The 15,302-nt window shown below is 37.8% G+C and overlaps 1 protein-coding gene across 1 annotated transcript in view; it reads left to right on the top strand.

The window, feature by feature from the left end:
• The window catches only part of AACS (acetoacetyl-CoA synthetase), a gene marked incomplete at its 5' end in the record, with an annotated part of 40,882 nt that extends 26,068 nt beyond the window's left edge, over positions 1-14,814 (top strand). The window contains 10 exons of the mRNA XM_010171380.2: positions 1,267-1,347; positions 2,468-2,592; positions 5,250-5,314; positions 5,493-5,615; positions 6,975-7,088; positions 7,588-7,713; positions 9,292-9,361; positions 10,067-10,125; positions 11,591-11,793; positions 13,441-14,814. Of these exons, the coding sequence (XP_010169682.2) occupies positions 1,267-1,347; positions 2,468-2,592; positions 5,250-5,314; positions 5,493-5,615; positions 6,975-7,088; positions 7,588-7,713; positions 9,292-9,361; positions 10,067-10,125; positions 11,591-11,793; positions 13,441-13,578 (1,104 nt within the window). The remainder of the gene's footprint in view (positions 1-1,266; positions 1,348-2,467; positions 2,593-5,249; positions 5,315-5,492; positions 5,616-6,974; positions 7,089-7,587; positions 7,714-9,291; positions 9,362-10,066; positions 10,126-11,590; positions 11,794-13,440) is intronic.
• Positions 14,815-15,302: the final 488 nt, after the last annotated feature.

Below are 15,302 nucleotides of genomic sequence, written 5' to 3'. Positions count from 1 at the left end.
TATTTATTTTAATTGAATTTGACTTTTAATTTCACTACTTTGTGTGGCTCTTTCAGATTCCCCTGCAGAGGCAATGTGCATACTTTTATAAATGGAATAATTATGTTAATACTTGCAGTTCTTTTGGCAATGTAATTGTTAAGTTAGATACAGTGTTTCTAAACCCCGATTTTTTTAAATTTTAAAAATCTAGATAATGATAGCTATAGCTAGGTGGCAGCATTGTAACAGCTTCGTGTATTCAAACAGTAGCAGGTGAATTCAGACCTAGTTCTGCTGAGTTGCAAAGAGAAAATAAGATTTACTCCTTTATTTAATGCTTTCTCCCTTTTCTCCTGAAGCATGAGCCAGTTTTATGACTCTCCTTTTTCATTTCAAATGTTTATCTGTAATCTATTTTCTTTCAGCATAAATCTTGTTTCATGCTTACGAGGCTCTTAATAGTTCCACTATAACTCCTTGCATAAATGCAAAAACCATCTTTATTTTAAAATGAACCACATTAATTTGTCACTACAGTGAAGTGACTTAAGTGAAGTAGCTTGTAAATTTATTTATCCCAACAAGTGATGCTTTAATGATGATCAGAAAGGTATTCAGCAGTATTTCCCACAAAAGAGAAAAGGAAATAATGTAGTTAACTTCATTATTGTTACTATTGATGCTTTAAGCAGTGAGTTTTTTTCACATTGCTAGTCGGTGTTTACAAGAGAGATGTACAGTTAGATCTTTCCTCTCCTAGATGTTAATAAATAAGATAGTTTGGTTAAATAGTGTTTGTGTATAACAGCTGCTGCAGTTTATAGCAGCTGTAGGTCCTTCATTCCTCCCATTTGCCAAGATATACTGAAAATGAAACTCTGTCAAAGGGCTTATCTTGGAAAACCTGACTGGTAAAAGTGTGCTGTTAAAATTATAGCCTGCATGGAGTACTCAGCAACTGATGGCTGGGCAGAGTTGGAAGTGAAGGAAGTTATTTATTCTGTGGACTACAAGTGATGTGCAGTGGGATTTGCTGAGGTCTAATGAGAGAGGCTGAAAAGTTATGTGAGAAAATGGAGAATGCAATTGCTGCTGCTGTAGATAGGCTCTGGGATTTACTTCAGCTGTGGTTAAAGGAAATATTTGCCTGTAATCCTGGTGTAGTACATCTGTGAAGGACTGACAACATTAGGGGTTTTTTGTAGTCTTAATGTGTTGTCAGAGTTTTGCTTTTCATTTATGTGAACTTCTATTTTTCTTTAACCATGTTTTTTTTTTTTCCAGGGTACACTAATACAGCATCTGAAGGAACACATTCTTCATGGCAACATGACCAGCAATGACATTATTATGTACTATACAACGGTAAGTGTGGCTTATTCAGGCATTTTAAAAACCATTTTAATATATTTTTCTTATAAACATGGGAGAGCTTTTCCTACAAATCCCCAAGTACATCTTAATGTATTTTTAATTCTTGTTCTGCAATGGATTGTCCTACTTAACTGAGTTAAAAAAAAAAATCAAGTGGAATAAAATGCAAGAGACCTTTCTGATGAAAGATCAAACCCATGTTAAATGTTTCTGATCTAATTAGTGAGGAAAATAGATTGATTTTTAGTCTCTTAGGTTTATTGATCTAACTGCCTCATCAATGTCACCTGTAAAACAGGCTCCACCTTCCTGCATCAGACAAGGCTTGACTATACTGAAGATGAGAATTTCTGTTATGTCTTTTTGTTTTAGTGGGGAGAAAGGAAGCTGCACAGATTAGTAAGGAAAGGGAATAAAACTGATCTGTGCAGGAGTTCAGTTATGTGGTGGTTTTTTTTTCCTAATGCTGTGCTAAAGAAAACTATTCCAAAGTCATCTATTACTGTCATGGTTTGAGAAGGCTAATGTCTTTCCTCATGAGTTCCTGTCTGAACTTTAACACTACTAGTCTGTTTGTAATATCTCCATGGAGGAATCATTATAATTACCTTGTCTCAAAGTTGTCCTGTCACTTGACTAATGCTTTAAAGGTATGTGCGTAGGGAGGTACAGAATCACCATCTCATTAGGTGTTTGTAAGGATAAATTAGATGAACATCCATCAGGAACATGTAGCTGATCCAGTCTTGGGACAGGTGAGAGAATAAACAGTGCTCCAGCCTTACCTTTTGATTCCTAAATAATACGATTAGATGTAATGAGCAGAGATGGGCATGAACTCAGGTGCTGGTTTAACAGTTTCTTAAAGCAGGAAAACCTCAAGCAAGGAAAGTGGAGGGGAAGACAGTATCTCTTACATAAGGGCAGGGAGCATGCTTTGGTCCAGATGATTCTGCCAAAAGCTACACCTGTCCATTATTTTCTAGTTGCCTCTAGCTCCTCTACCAGCATGTGACAGCAAGCAACACTCCTGGTGCTGTGATAGAGCTGCTAGGAAAAGAGTCAGGTAGCTGACAGATCAGAACTCATGTAGGTGTTTTCTCTCTTCCAGACTGGCTGGATGATGTGGAATTGGTTAGTGACTGCACTTGCTACAGGAGCCTCAGTGGTCCTCTATGATGGATCTCCTCTAATTCCATCACCAAATGTGCTCTGGGACTTGACTGACAGACTAGGGTATGTAAACAACACTAAAAGGAAGGATAATGGTCTTTGTTCCTGTTATGATGACTGCATACAAGCAACTTCATTAAAGGTGCCAATCCTTTGGTCAGAAACTAGTATGTAGCATGATGTAGTTCATCTTTTGGCTTAGCCTGAAGTGGAACTGCTTTTTAAAATTTTCTACTGAAACAGTCTTTGAGAGAGAGCAGAAGAGACAGAGCTGATTGTTTCAAATTTGAGTCAAGTATTTGGATTCCAGGAAAAAGAAGAATTTTGGTTCAATAGTCAGTTTTCAAGAGCAGCCTTTTCAAAACACAGTAATTGGGACCAATCTGAAGAGTAATTTCTCAGCACACTCAGAACTTGGAAAATAAGAATCCTTTATTTCAAGCAGCTCAACATAAGACTCAATACAGCACTTTAACTTAAAGACATAAATTGACTGGAAAGGCTCAGCAGGGTTGCTCATATTTTCATATTTAGCTTTTTAATTTAAGATGCCTAATTCTCTCTGTCAAGCTGTTTAATTGTTTTACACAGTTCTTTGTGCCTAAAAATGCTCGCAGTGCCCTCTCTCGAAGCCTAGGGAAATAGCAGGTATTGGATAAACAGCTGTAAAATCCTGTGGTGGTATTTAGCTTTGGACACTGGTTAAACTTCATTTAAAATTTTATTTTAAAATTTTATTTAAATTTTCCTATTTTGCCAACTGGATGTAAGGAGTAAATCTGAATGATGTCACTGGTAAAATAATGAGTATATTTTTTAACTGATTATTAAAATGAATTCCTTTGTGGTGGAAAGTGGATGCCAGAAGATTCACTTTCTGACTCTTGATAATTAATAATTTAAACTTCACTCTGTCTTTTGTGACATGCAATATTTAAAGACTGACATTTTGTCTCTGGTTATTATAATTGAAGGTTAATGTTTCCAGTAAAAAAACAACCTGCAAAACAAAACCACAAATTTAAGACACCCCCTACCAGCCCAAAAAAAACACCCCAGTAGAACAGGCAAAAATTTAGAATCGAGAAGTAACACAGCTTATTTTTAAGCATTGTTTCTACATGCCAAAAGTAAGTGAAGATAACTGAAATGTGTCTGCATGTCTCACTTTTGTAATCTGGTGCTAAAAGTGGTGGCCATCTGTGTGATACTTCATAATGCAGTCTGTTCCCATCTCAGTCATATGTTACATATTAAAAAAAAAAGGCTTCAACATATGAAGACTACCTTCCTTCTCTGAAGATGTACCATACTTCCCTTCAGATAGCATATTCTGACGCTATCATTAAGATAAGAATTACTTAAGTGGACAGCAGTTAAAGATCTGTTAAAGTGAACTGTATTTAGTCACCATCTACCAAACATATATATAACATTTGGAAGGAAATAATGGGAGACGAGGCTCTGTGCTGTAGAGGAACTGTCAAAGAGCTGAAAAATAAAGTGTTACATATTCTAATTGTAAAATAAGCAATAATTTGAAGCATGGAAGGAAAGGAAGATATTTCACAAGAGTAAAAATAGTTCCTGTGATTGTGGCCTATGATAACTGGAGGAGCACTATACTTCTGTGGGCTCTCACGGTGCTTTTCCCATGTGCCTGATGAATTGCTCTATGGTGTTTGTGCAAATAGCCTGTCCCTACCCGAGAGGTGGCAGCCTCTCAGTAACTGTCATCCACCTAAATGGCAAAGGCAGGCATCCCCTTTCGGTAGGGTTGAAATAGCCCCCTCGCTGTGTCTGAATCTGTATTGACTCAAGAGCTGGTCCACCTTCCATCATGCATTCAGAGTAAAAGAAAATAAGATCCTGCTATCTTTGAAGTTCTTCTGATGTACCAATTGCCCATGTTCTGAGCACTCAGACTGTGTGCCTTATCCTTACCTGTCTCTCTGCATGTTCTTGAGTGAGTTTATTGCTGTAATATAAAATGAATTAGCAGAAGGCGGGGAAGAGGATTTCCCAAAAGTCAGCAGAAATATTAACCTAGCACTTCCATCGATAGAGTAGGGAAGGGGTGCAGCCTTCGTTTCAAGTTTTAATTATGTTGTATTGGAAAGCTCTAAATACACTTTTTGCAAGGGCAGAATTCAATTATTCCGTTAAGCCAAACTTCATGTTCAGTTTGGCACCTGCAACTCAGACTTTCATCAGTGGAAACTGAACAGGTATCTAAGAAAATCACTGTCTGTTGTCTTCAAAGTGAGGTATTCTTTGTTAAACTGTGCCCTGGAATGGCAAAACTTTTATATGTAAGAATATAACAAGGCAGCAGTTTTTTGTTAAACAGCTTCATGGCAATTATGGCCCATTAATGAAGTAAACGTTATAACATTTTGTGATGTCCTTGGAGTGTTCTGCAGTTATCAGTTCCTGTAAATGAAAGTGAACGTTTTTCATGAGGTGGGAAAGCTTTGCTTAATATTTAAAGATAGAGTTAAAAGTTTCAAAGCTGCAGAAATGACATGTGACCTGACTAACTTTGATTGCTCAAAAGGATGTGCCTTGCACTTAGAGAGCTTTAAGAGACTGCATTGCTTGACTAATCAATGTACAGAGTGTCTAACAGCCTCTGCTTACTGTAGTGGGAATTGCAGGTCTTTAGTATCTTAGCATATTTAATTATGCACAACACTTACTTTTTTTTTTCCCCCCTCTAGGATCACCATCCTTGGAACGGGTGCCAAGTGGCTGGCTGTGCTAGAAGAGAAAAACTTAAAACCATGTAAGCCTCAAAAAACTGTTGAATCCTTTCTGTCCTCCCTCCTGTCTTTCTTGTCCAGGTTGTATCTTGCCACAAAGTTCTCTATGTAATTATTTTGTATTGTAGTGACAAATACTTACAAACTCCTGTAAAAAAAAATTCTATCTTAACCTATTTTGTTGATTTCCTACTTTTTAAGGTGAAACACACAATCTCCAAACACTCCACACTATACTGTCTACAGGATCACCGCTCAAATCTCAAAGCTATGAGTACGTCTACAAACACATAAAAAGCAATGTCCTCTTGGGATCCATTTCAGGTGATGCTTTTGTGCTGCATGCACCATACTGATTCTGTTCATTGTCTGTGCATTTCCTTCTTGCTTGTTTGCTGCTGTGTATTTGGGAAGCTTAAGCCTTGGATCATTCAGGTTTGGTTATAGTTAAACTGAAATTAATTGTATTTGTAGTGCAGAGGTTTTCTGCATAATTCAGTGTGCCATAATGAAGCTCGAACACTCAAAGGCTTTTAGGCAGGATGTTTCTGACATGGTGGATGTTTGGACTTTTAGCTTTTTTTTTAAAGCAGGATCATTTATTTTGACTGGCTGTCCTTAGGGGTAGCAGGGTGAGGTCAAGAAGAGAGTCTGTTAACCTACAGAACGTGCTTTTCTACAAATAGCTGACTTGAGCAGAAAATGCCTCTTGGAGAGGTTTTTCCATGTTCCCATTTCAATTCTTTTGTGCCAAGTAATTGGCACTGCAGACAGATTTTTTTGTAAATTATATAATTAGAGAAATATCAAGCCCACATACTGTGCAGTTTGTTGTGAGGAGTGCTAGCTGAAGCAACTTGTATTCACATAAGGTCCACTGCAGAACTCATTCTGCTTTGTAACAAGGACTGACTTTTTCAAAGGGCTTTTAAACTCAGTTTAGTTTGATTTTTGAAGTCTGACTGTTCTACTGAAGTCACCTCTGACTCTGGTCTTAGCATGAGTAGTGCTAAATCTTGAACTTGCTACTATAGACATTAATAATCTCAAATACAGAAGACTATTTTTGGGTAAAGCTAACTTGATTTGTCTTATAATTCTACTTCCTTGAAGTCCTAGAAAGACTATAAATATTCCAGTTAAATAAGCACTTTGTCAGTATCTATTTTTATTAAGATAACTGTTCATCCTATAGGCATGGCTCCCTTTGCCCTATTCCTTCCCCCCTCCAACCCTGTGCTAATGAAGATATAAAAGCTAAGTAAATACTGAATGGAATAGCTCGAGTGGTTACTTTAAACTAATGAAAACAAGAAAACGTTTATAAGTGATCTTAAATATCTAAGCCTGTAAACTAGGGCCTATTTATTTTCTCACTCTTATATAAACAGAAATTTCCTTAAATGAGATTAAAGAAACTGTTGGAAGAAGAAAAGTTCTGCCTTAAGGAATATTTCTGCATGAAGGGCATACATGTACAAAAAGACATAAAGTAAGAAAAGAAACCTTATTTTATTAAGTCATACAACATCCTAGATAATACTGTCTGTTCTACGCTGCTTAATGTGAATTGGAAGCATTTGGCAAAGATAGCACTTTGCTGTTCTAGGGTTCTTACATAGTTTTCAGTTTTGCTTTTTCCAAGAAGTATTGTGTATTCTAAATTGACTTCTTTTATTATAGGTGGGACAGATATAATTTCATGTTTCATGGGTCAGAACGTTACAATTCCAGTTTACAAAGGAGAAATTCAGGCCAGAAATCTTGGAATGGCTGTAGAAGCGTGGAATGATGAAGGTAACCATTATCCAAAATATTATGCACACTTATGAAATACAGTAGTTAAGTGACCTCAAGTTTCATTCATCAGATGGATAAATGCTCAGCTGTTAAGTGGGTGATTTGACTTTGGAAACACGTTCCACAAAACCTGAATCTGGATCCATCTGGTCTGGATCGTACAGGACTCTAGTCAATGTATGAAAAGGCCCTCCTTTTCCATCACTCTGCTAAAGCACATCAAGGCTGAGTTCTAGGCTCTGGTGTGCGTGCTAAGTAGCTGTGTTGCTGTGGATGCCAGGCTGGCTTCCATCCTGCGGTGTAACTCATGAAGTTACTAAGGTTAAGACAGGGATGAGTTTAGGAATTAAGCACAAGCTGTTAAGACCACCAGTCACAGCTCATCTCATATCTACATCAGCATCTGACATGTAATTAATAACTGTAGATGCTCTTTGCTTTCGTACCCTATTGTTTACAGAAGGGAAATGTAGAAAATACCTTTTTTTGTAAACAGGAAAACCAGTTTGGGGTGAAAGTGGAGAGCTGGTTTGTACCAAGCCTATTCCCTGTCAGCCTACCCACTTCTGGAATGATGAGAATGGAAGCAAATACAGGAAGGCTTATTTTTCAAAATTCCCAGGTATGTAAGAAAGGGCTTTGGATGCTGCTTAAACTGACCAAGGATATAGATTATATTGCTGCTTTTAGGAAGGTACAGGTTTATTCTTGCCCAGTAATAGGTGGGTACAGCTTTGAATCTAGATTGCCAGAGTGAGATCTGTAAGGCATGCTTCATAACGCCTCAGTGTTTTCTAGTGCTTTGTTTTGAATATGGATCCATATCAGTTTAGTAAGAATCTCTGGAAAGCTCCAATCCCATTTTGCTCCTGCTTTCATTAGGCAGATATGACTGCACCAACCTGATAATCTCTAGTGCAGACAGAGACTGTTTGGCATGAGTGTGAAATGAAAGTGCTGAAAAGGTCAGGGAGCAATCCTCCATTAATGAGTGCTACTGCACCTCTGCCAGACTGCTCCTACCCAGATGGAGGAGTGAATCCTAAGGGGTAAGTGCTGACCTGCTGCCTCATTAGCGTGAGGTTTAAGTATATACTGCTTCAGAGATGCATATTCTGCATTTGTGCAGTCTTCCAGTGGTGGTAAGAGTAAAGGAAGAGGTCCTGTGGGCCAGAGGCTTTCTTCCTCATAGTTGTGAAGGACTCTACTTATCCAGAGCTTTTGCAGCACAGCGATGCTGAACTTCCTGCTGTCTGCTGGGCAGGGGCTTTTATAGGAGCAAGACCTCAAGCTGCTTCTCTTTGGAGACAGAAGCTTTTTTTATAAATAGCAGCAATACATAGTGAATTCACAAGAGAAGGCAGGATGTGCAGCAGGGAATAATATAGGAAAATCAGTGAAAGTGGAAGTTGCAGTCTGCATGTAAGCCTGAAAACAATAAATGGTGAGGAAAAATGTGCACAACAGACTGAAATCAGTGGTCCAGAAGTTCTGTCTGAAACCCCTTTTCTGTTTTCATTGTAAATGGGCTTAAGGTTGCACCAGTTAAGTCAGAAAATGGTCTTGTGTGCATATGCAAATAATTGAGGTTTGTTTTTCATTAGAAAACTTTGAGTAGAAATGGCTTGTATTTCTGTTTGTGGCAGGCTGCTGTAGTGGTATCAATCTTAAAAATAATACAAAAGTTACTCTGGCTCTGAAGTCAAATCTGATTTTACATTAACACAAATCAAGAACATAAACTCCCTAGGGAATTGTTGAGACTTATTATGCAAGCCTGGAAAGCTGCTTGCACAGTATTGTACATCATAAAAGTTGATTGAGAAAGACTGGTGTGAATATTATTACCTTTGGGGAAGATTCTTCCAGTTTCCTCAAAATATGATCTTCAGAGCAGCTATTATTCTGTTTTCTAAAAGATGCTGTATAGTCATGCAAACAAGTAATTGGGAGATAACCTTGAGTTTGATCCTAATGTGTGAGCTCCTCTTGTGTGTGCTAGCTCTTTGTAGTGAATGCACTGGGGATTGCTTGTGTAGTTAAATACTGCTGCATTTGCTGTGGGCAGTTCTCAAAGTATATCTGATATGTTGTATTTCTGTATGTATTTCACTAAGTTATGTGAGTTGAGTTACACATATATCTGCCCTGACTGGATGGATAAGAAATCAGCTGCCTAACCTTGGTAATTCTCTAATAGGTGTTTGGGCTCATGGTGATTACTGCAAAATTAATCCCAAGACAGGAGGAATTGTCATGCTGGGTCGCAGGTATTGTATTTTGGTGAAAGTGTTCTGAGTAAACAAGTGTTAAAATTTGCAAACTTTACCTTAAACCATAACATACATGATTCTCTGTCCTGCCTGTTAGCTTTATCTTTGTTTTGTTAAATTCAGTATTGTGGATTTCAACCCTTACATTAATTAGAGCAGCTGAATTAGAGGGAAGGGAGCCCATTTCTAAGTTCTACCTCACTTTTTTGTGTGAACACAAAACAGTATTGGACTTGGTTTTGTGTTCCATGGTCTAGAATGATCATCTATAAGAGTTTGAATTGAGAGTGCAGCACATTCAGGGTTTGGGAAACTTGTCTTCTGGTCTTGGCTTTGCCATTGACTTGTTTTACAGCAAAACTTAATTACAGAAGGTCAGGTATTAAGTCGTTAGCTTGTGTGTGACACACAAGGTCACAGTTGTGGTCTGTTCTGTTGTCAGTGGTGTGTGTGTATTTGTAGGCTGCTGGAAAGGGGAGGGACTAGGAAGAATAAACAAATAATGTTGAGGTTTTCTGTACAAATCCATTCTAATGAGCAAAATGCCTTTTTGAATCAAATTCTTTTAAAATTCTGTTTCTAATGTGGCTGCATAGTCACTGCATGACATGTAGAGAGGCTTGGTTAATTGCATCAATTTTTCTCTTTTCATCAAACTCTAATCACATCTTAATGCTGCTTTGTATTGTGTGTGATTTTCAGTGATGGCACATTGAATCCAAATGGCGTGAGATTCGGAAGTTCTGAAATCTATAACATAGGTATGAAATTAACTTTTCACCTCTTTCAGCTATGACATTGTTTCCTTAGATCTGACATGTAAGCATTATAAAGGTGCTCAGAAGGATTAAGTTATAAAAGACTTGCTGTTTTTCAAATGAATGACAGTGCAGAGCGTATTAGTGTTAACAGTTGTCCTGGTTTCAGCTGGGGTAGAGCTATTTTTCTTCTTAGCTACAATAGCACTGTTTTGGATTTAGCATTGGATTTGGTGTGAGAAGAATGCTGATAACAGACTTTTTAGTTGTTGCTAAGAAATGAAGGACTTTTCAGCTTCTCATGTTTGGCTAGTGTGGGATTAGCTAGAAGGACTTGCACAGGCTGGATAGCAGCATAATGAGAGTGAGGGACTCACAATTGGCCAGTGGGACATTCCATATCATATAACCTCATGGTCAGTATATAAATGAGGGTTGGCTGGAAGCAGGGCGCTTTGCTCTTCTGGGATTGTGGTTTCAGGATCTCTTTTCTCCTCTGGGATTGCTATCCAGGAATGAGCTGGGCCTTGGTCAGTGGGTGGTGTGGAATTGCATTCTGCATCACTCATTTGTATATTCTATCATTACTATTATTTTAGTTAGTGTTATTAATATTTCATTTTATTTAAATTATTAAATTGTTTTTATCTCAACCTTTTGAGTCTCCTAACCCTTACCCCTCCAGTTCTCTCCCCATTCCCTGAGGGAGGGAGAAGGGGAAAGGTGGTTAATTGCTCAGTGGTTTTTAGTGACCTGCCAGATTAAACCATGACAACAGTAAAATTCTGTTTTGTAGACTTGAAATTGGTTGCTTTCCTGGAATGTCTGTAGGACTGCAGATGAGCAGTCAATATGTATTCTCTGTGAGATGTTGCTTTCATATAATAAGGCCTTACAAACTAATTAGATCATGCAGATTTATAAGAGTACTTCTGAGGCTTTTCTTTTTTCCCCCTAGGACAAGCTCTTGACACTGGTTTTATTTTATCACTGACTTTATTTTGTCTTTCCTAATAATTAGATGAAGTTTTTGAGCTTATGCTTCATATTTCACCTGGTGAAACTGTGTGCCTGCAGAGGAGCTAATCTGATGTTTAAGGACCTGTTGCCTCTCATTGTTCTTGTGTGATCAGGGACGTCAGTTTTCTGTCTATGCAGCAATGGGGATTGTGAAGAAAGCTGAAGAAAATGTGAGAGTGTAAAAGCTTTTGTTTTCTGTCCCAAAAATCATAGCAATTTTTTTTGTTCTGGGTCTGTGGTCCTTAAACCTGGATTTTACTCCTGAGCAGGAGTTAAAATTTCAGAGCACCTAGAAGCGAAATTTTTGTAGAATAACCTAGCCAGGATGTCTGCTTTGCCTTTGCAGCTCTAGGGAAGGTGATAGTTCTTTTGATGCTACCACAACAAATGTGCAGCCAGAATAATCTCCAAATGCAAGTGCTAATAAGGACTCTTCCTTTATTTTCAGTTGAAGCCTTTGAGGAGGTTTCTGATAGCCTCTGTGTCCCTCAGTACAACAAAGATGGGGAGGAGAGGGTGATACTCTTCCTGAAGATGGCATTGAACCACGCGTTCAGCGAGGGTCTGGTGAAAAGAATTCGCGATGCGATACGTATAGCGCTTTCTGCCAGGCATGTTCCCAGCCTCATTCTAGAAACCAAAGGCATTCCGGTATGTCATGAAAAATGCTGCCTACTTTTTTTCTTTGTCACCTTGAATAGTAATTAAGGAGCAGTTGTCATTGCTCTTCAAACCCACATGCATGGAAATTTTAGCATCTCAAAAGTGTATTCGAGCTTTATAAATAGTTGTCTATGTTGCTTAGCAACATCACTTCATCTCCTTTTCAGCTAAGCATGTTTTTGTTTTTTAACAATATCTAAAAAATGCCCATTCTCAGTTTATAAATATGTGTTGGGTTTTGTCAGTAATATATACTTAAGCCTTTTAAAGGAAAATATTAAAGGTAATTTAACTTTAGCTTTTCTAGCTCCCCATAAGCTTATCTTTTTATTTTCCTGTTTCAAATGACATTCTTATGAAAGCTTGAGAGCACTGAGCAAGTTTATAAAATAATTTTGTAAACCATTTCACTCTTACATCTGTTTGGCCACTTAAAGGTAGCACTCTCACTGTCTTAACTGTTGCAGTAACTGAAATAAAACCTTTGTGCTTGTGAGAGAAATATGTATAGCTAAAGGTTCTGCAGGCTCAGTCTTCTGGAACTGTGTCACCCCACAGTGCTCTTCCTTGGGGTATGAACTCTTCACTTGGAGTGCCTGTTTTCTATTGTCCTCTCTGATGCTAGAGTCTCCTCAACAGCAGCAGAATGGCAGCGCAGAGTGAAATTGTCTCAAGTCCATTTGCACATAGACTTGAGTGTGCCTAGAGAAAAGGCTTGAGACTTCAGACCACTTGTTTGATGTTCTGATACCTTTTTACTGCTGGTGTAGGTTTCTGTGTGAAAGTGGTCTAGGGTTCAGGACTGCCAGCCTCCATAGTGCACACAGTGACCTGGTTCTGATCTGTTCAGTTACTTCTGTTTCAGCCCACTGTTGACAAATAATACTTGGCTCAAAATGTTGCCTTTGCATGAGTGTAAAATCCCCTGCACCTCTTAAATGGTGAAGCCTAGATTGTCTGGGCTGCAACTTAGCTTCTGCATGAAGTGTTGAGCTTGTAGACTGTATAAATCACCTGAAAGTACAGTGTGAAGTTGATGGTAGTGAGGTGTTTGTGATGGGCTGCCCCTCAGGAAAGCCTGCTTAGATCATTAATTAGTGCACACTTTGATTGAATTCACAATTGAGTGATTTTTAATTACCTTTCAGGTAAATATGCCAGTGGTAAAGTGATCAAAGCTGTCTCCCATCTTTCTTTGAAAGTTTTGCTTGGAAGGGAAGCCTCTTTCTATTTTTGCTACTTGTAGAAACATATTTGAATCCTTATCTGAAAACGCAATCTAATCCTCACTGTATACTGGTAGAAATAATGTAACTGTGTTAAAGTGATTAGGACTTTAGTAATATAAAGCATAGTTTTTAATGAGATATCTAGGTGTTAAAAAACATACTACAAACTCTCAGTGCCAATCTTTCTAGTCCTGTCCTGACCAGATAAGCATTCTGGTCGTTATTCACAAGAAGTGAATCACAAGTGATTTTCAGAAGGATTCTGGTGCCTCAAGTGTAACAAAGAGGAGAAGATGTTGTGCTAAATTTTGATTGAGTTCTGGGATTAATGGAAGGTTTCATTAATACTTTTTAAAGCTTCTATATGAAAAGTGTGATTTTTATCATTGCTGGTTTTGTTTTTCAGTATACAATAAATGGGAAAAAAGTGGAAGTAGCTGTGAAGCAAATAATCGCAGGGAAAGAAGTTGAGCAGCGGGGAGCTTTCTCAAATCCAGAGACTTTGGACCTGTACAGAAATATTCCTGAGCTTCAGAACTTCTGAAGTCACTTGTTTGTTTTTTTTCACATCTGTCTTTGTTTTGTGTTTCTTTTGTATATACCAATACTGTATGTAAAGAAAAAGCTCTATTTAATACCAGTGGTTCTTTTAAAAGAAAAAATATTTCATTAAGTGCATTATGAAAGGCTTGGGTAAAGCTTGGCTCCCTTTTATTGGTTAAATATGACATACATCTTGGAGATTTTTCAATCCTTGAAGGAGGAACCTGCCTGTTTTGATTTTTATATGTATGAGTGCATCTTTTCTGGTTAGATTTACATCAGCAACCCATCAAACAGGAGCACAAATACCATAAGCTACAGTTGCAAATAGAATATTTCTTCCATAAAATGTTCACTTTCTTTTTTTAAACCAGATTTTTAGCAACATTTTTTCAATCCATGTGTTTCAGTCACCTGTAAGGGAATATACAGTGATTTTTAGCTACTTGACTGTGAAAGATGAGTGTTCTGTATGTAGTGTGCATTTAAATGTTTTTATAAAGCCAAATCATAATGCACTAAACCCATTTGACATTGACTCAGAATAATTTTAGTCTTGAAATATCTCACGGTACCCTTGAAGGTAATTGCTGCTTCATTTTGTGATGTAACCTTCCTATTGTTTTACACTTCTAGTTGATGGACTTCTGGGGGTTCAGGAGGTGAGGGAGCAATCACCTCCTCCTTATTCCTGGTGTGACTCCAGGTTATTTCCATGTAATTCACTGTCATTACTCTGGATTAACATCACTGCAGTTGAAGATGATATTTTGCTTCCTCGGTTTGAAGTTCTTTATTGGCTTTAAGGCAGCAATCCTGTGTTATGTTAGCTGAAGAATTCCACTGTGTTCATTTATTAAAAGCTGGTGTTTTTGTAACTTTTTTTACTAAATGTCATGTTGAAAGTGAAAGACTAAAATGTTTTCTAGCTCTGTATCCTTCCAGTTTATAAAGGGAAAAATACTGTCATGAGCATACTAAACCAGGAAAATGGAAGCACTCAAATATTTTGTTTTTCATAAAGTACAGTTGCAGTAGTTGTACCGAACCTCTGGCTTTCAGTATCTCTGCACTATATGAATTTTGTGGGTTAAGTATTTAATGCGTTAAAATCATGGATGTCCTTACAATTGTGTTGAATGCATTCAGCACTGATAAAGAGTTAATTAAAATAAATTGATTCTCTCTCTCTATATATATATATTAAAAATATATATTAAATTTGTTTCAACTTTCACTCAGTTATTGCCTTATTTTTGTTTTCCTTTTGGGTGTCATTGAATCATTTTTGGCTTAATTTGTTACTGTTTTCAATGGTTTTAATCCAAGACCACCTCACTACAAAATTACTATTCTCTGAAAGTTTTAGCCTGTTTTCTTATGCAGAGCCCAGGGCAAGTAAAACATTGCTGCTAGTTAGGTAAGTATGCATGGTTGGCTCATTGAGAAGGTCACAGCTGAAGAGAAGGGGAAGAGAGGATGCTGAAAAAGTGCCTTGTGGCTCTACAGTGAGAAGTTGTAGGTTGTGATACGGGAGTGTTGCTGGAAGGGATGTATCTGTGCACTGAAAGGTGTGTGTGCTCCATTACTTGGGGCACAGTGAGATGCTCATGTTTAGCTGCAGCTACTAAAAGCTTTCTGTGTGTTTCTTCCACCCTGTTGTAGATCTTGGCTCACTAGCTACCGTAAGCTGAAGGCTGTTGCAGAGTAAGTCAAATATTGCTG

This window comes from Antrostomus carolinensis, unplaced genomic scaffold, assembly GCF_000700745.2.
Source record: "Antrostomus carolinensis isolate BGI_N321 unplaced genomic scaffold, ASM70074v2 scaffold36760, whole genome shotgun sequence".
NCBI lineage: Eukaryota > Metazoa > Chordata > Aves > Caprimulgiformes > Caprimulgidae > Antrostomus > Antrostomus carolinensis.
This window is presented reverse-complemented; position numbering and strand designations above follow the sequence as displayed.